A 2,998-nucleotide genomic window follows, 5' to 3' on the forward strand; every position below is an offset into this window, starting at 1 on the left:
CCAAACCATTCTATGATTCTATATGGTGGGGTGAAGGGGAGCAGCAAGTCAGAGAGAATCACAAAGCACACATGTGAGTCCTTACCTTGAAGAGTGTCACACTGTCATCGTTCAAGATGATTCTGGGAGGTGCAATAACTGAAGTTAAAAAACAAGTTACAAAAACAGGACCACCCAGCAACCAAAACAATAAATACAGCACATATGGGAGGGATTGCTGCTCTTTAAAGGAGTGACACATTCACACTGCTCACATAGCCTTAATGTGGCTAAGTGAGAAGGTTACACCTTCGTTGCACTCTGAGGCAAGGAATTCCTCTCCAGGTCATACCTCATGGCATCGCAAGATCCCATATGCACCACAGCTAGGAACAGGCTTTGTAAAGTAAGGCCAAATATTACCAACAGCACACTCACATAAGTAAAATGGCAAGTCTGCATCTGCAAGGTGGCTTCTTACAAAGTCTCTCAAAATGCCAACTGTGAAAAAAGGAGAGAAAGGTTTGCTGATTACCTTTGTTTCATCAGATGCCAGGCAAAAAGGCTAACCTGTACCAGCAGAACTGCCCTCTCCAATATCTGTAGATTGCCTTTTCCTCAAAAGAACACTGTTACTATTACAAATGTATTGGAGAAAAACAAACAAATAAAAACCATCCCAAAACCTAGGAATTCCAACAGCAGCTGCAAAATTTCCAGAGACCAGCCAGGTGAGACTCTGGTAACTAGTTCTTCTCCCACACAGAAATATAAAAAAATTGCATGAGTAACCATCACTGCCAGCTGAGAATAAGAAGATCTCAATCAACAACAGTAAGAGCTACTTGGTGTATGGTCTGACAGCCTTTTGTGAACTGATGCCAGCAGAAAGGTTCATTCCCTGTTGTTTTTACTACTGTAGGTAAAGCTTTTTTTTCTCCTTCCTGTTTTTGTTTTGTTTTGGATTGGGGGTGGTGGTGGTGTTTTTTTCCCCAAAGTTTTTAAGCTTTAAGACAGAGGAAGTGTTAAAACTCATCTCAGTAATATATCATTTGCACACAAACAATGGGTATCAAGTGGAACAGTTTCCTGAGCACAAATATTTCAACATCAAGTAGCCTGACAGTCTCCATCAAGTAGTCTTGGAAACAAATTCCCCTTAACTAAGTTAATTACCGCAGACCCTTTTCTCTTCCAGTTGAGGGACCCTGTAAGGACAGTGTAACTAGCTACAGAGCAGTATTACTTCCCTGGACAGCAGAAAGATCTGTTCAGAGCCACTCCCTTTTGTCATGCAACTGATCACTGATGAGAGAGGTTAGCTGCAGCTAAACAGACAGAGATTGCTCTTACCAGTGTCACTAGGATGGAAGAACCCCTGCAGAACATGACGGTCTGGAAAATGGACTCTCAACACCACCTAAGTTAGAGGCAAAGCACATTAGGTCAATTGTTTATGGCTGTTCTGTAACACCTGTCCTTGGCTTAGAATTTTAAGTTGGTTGGTTGGTTGGTATTTTTCATGGGGGAAATTTGAGATATTTACTCCACAGGGGTAGAATATCATACTGGCTAACAAGTACTGCACAGCTCCTCCGAGAATATGGGCTGTCTGATTTTCAAAGGCTCTAACTCTGAGAGCCGATCTACAGAAACAGTATGATGTACAATGCAGCAGCAATTACTCAGAGAGTAGGAGCTCCCTGTGTTAAGCGATGCACAAAGAAGAAAGTCACCCATGGACAGGTACAGGCAGTGGATCAGTATCCTGAAGTGTCCATGTCAGCGGAAGTCCTCCCGCCACACATCTGAAGTAACTCACACCATTCTATTTCCAGCATTGGTCAGAAAGCATTTAACTTGGGAACTTAATCTTTTATGTTTTTGCAAGAAATCACAAAAGACAAAAACTGCATTAGGATTGTATTTACAGAGTAAGATATCTCCAGTCTGTAACATCTTATAATTTAACTTGTAATGAGATACTATCAAAATGTAAGAGGAGAGGCAGATAGGAAAGCTCAGTCATACCGACTATGTGTGCACAACATAAGGGTTTTGAAACATATGGAGCAAACTAAAAGGAGCTATATTGCCTGCCATTCAACTGTATCACTACAGGCCATCTGACTTTATATGGTGTAACTGTTATGCAAGTCCCACAAACAATTAACAGGGACAATAATTTGAAAAATCTTCCTCTCAGTAGCTCAAGATCCTATTGATCACAATTGATCCCCAAAGTTACTCAACCCCCAAGTCTGGACTAGCCAGAGGGACTGGAAAAAGAATAAAGGTTACCTTTGGGTAACGCTCTAACTTTTCCTTCAGCTGAGCCTCCCTCAAAGATTGTGTCATCAGTGGAGCTTCTTCCAGGCGTTTCCTAGGTACATGGGAAGAACATGAGCTGTCACTTCTGTAATTTTAAGATGTACTTTTATTTTATTAAAGCAAAAGGTCCAAGCAGGGCTGATGAGAACTGCTCAACTGTTCCATGTATCCCTCACAGCATTTTCCCCACCTCCTGTGGTTCCTACCCCAAAATCTCATATACGGAACAACAGCAACAATACTGTATAAAATTACTTTTCTTGTACAAGTTTAAAAATAAGCTCACTACAGCAGATACCAGAAGAGATACTAAGAAGAGCAGAGGAATGTTTGCTTAGACTACTCAAGAAGAGATGGACTTAATAATCCAACAAAACAGAGACTAAATTTGAACAAGATTACTCCAGCGAGAAAGAAGAGCTACTGAAGCTGAAAAACAATGCTGGCACAAGAAATTAATGGGTATTAATTAGCAACAGGGAAACAAAAAAAAAAAAGAGAGAAATTTCAGGTCATTCAAGAATTGTCATTGTAGACTGATGTTTTAAAAGGAGTAGCGGGTGCAAAAAAAAAAATCTACCTGTATTAAAGATGAAACAATAAATTCAAGAAAACAATTATACATTTTCCTGTAAGTAAAGAAATAAGCTTAGGTGCAATAGATCCCATGTTCAGCTTTAGTCTCTTT

General features: G+C 40.2%; 1 protein-coding gene across 1 annotated transcript in view; it reads right to left on the minus strand.

Annotated features, from left to right (window-relative positions):
• Nucleotides 1-85: 85 nt before the first annotated feature.
• Nucleotides 86-2,998, minus strand: part of ASPSCR1 (ASPSCR1 tether for SLC2A4, UBX domain containing) — a gene marked incomplete at its 3' end in the record, with an annotated part of 21,728 nt that continues 18,815 nt past the window's right edge. Inside the window, exons 7-10 of the mRNA XM_010170895.1 lie at nt 2,281-2,362; nt 1,333-1,399; nt 418-480; nt 86-138 (exon numbers count right to left, since the gene is read on the minus strand). Of these exons, the coding sequence (XP_010169197.1) occupies nt 86-138; nt 418-480; nt 1,333-1,399; nt 2,281-2,362 (265 nt within the window). The remainder of the gene's footprint in view (nt 139-417; nt 481-1,332; nt 1,400-2,280; nt 2,363-2,998) is intronic.

This window comes from Antrostomus carolinensis, unplaced genomic scaffold (genome assembly GCF_000700745.2).
Source record: "Antrostomus carolinensis isolate BGI_N321 unplaced genomic scaffold, ASM70074v2 scaffold23636, whole genome shotgun sequence".
Taxonomy (NCBI): Eukaryota; Metazoa; Chordata; class Aves; order Caprimulgiformes; family Caprimulgidae; genus Antrostomus; species Antrostomus carolinensis.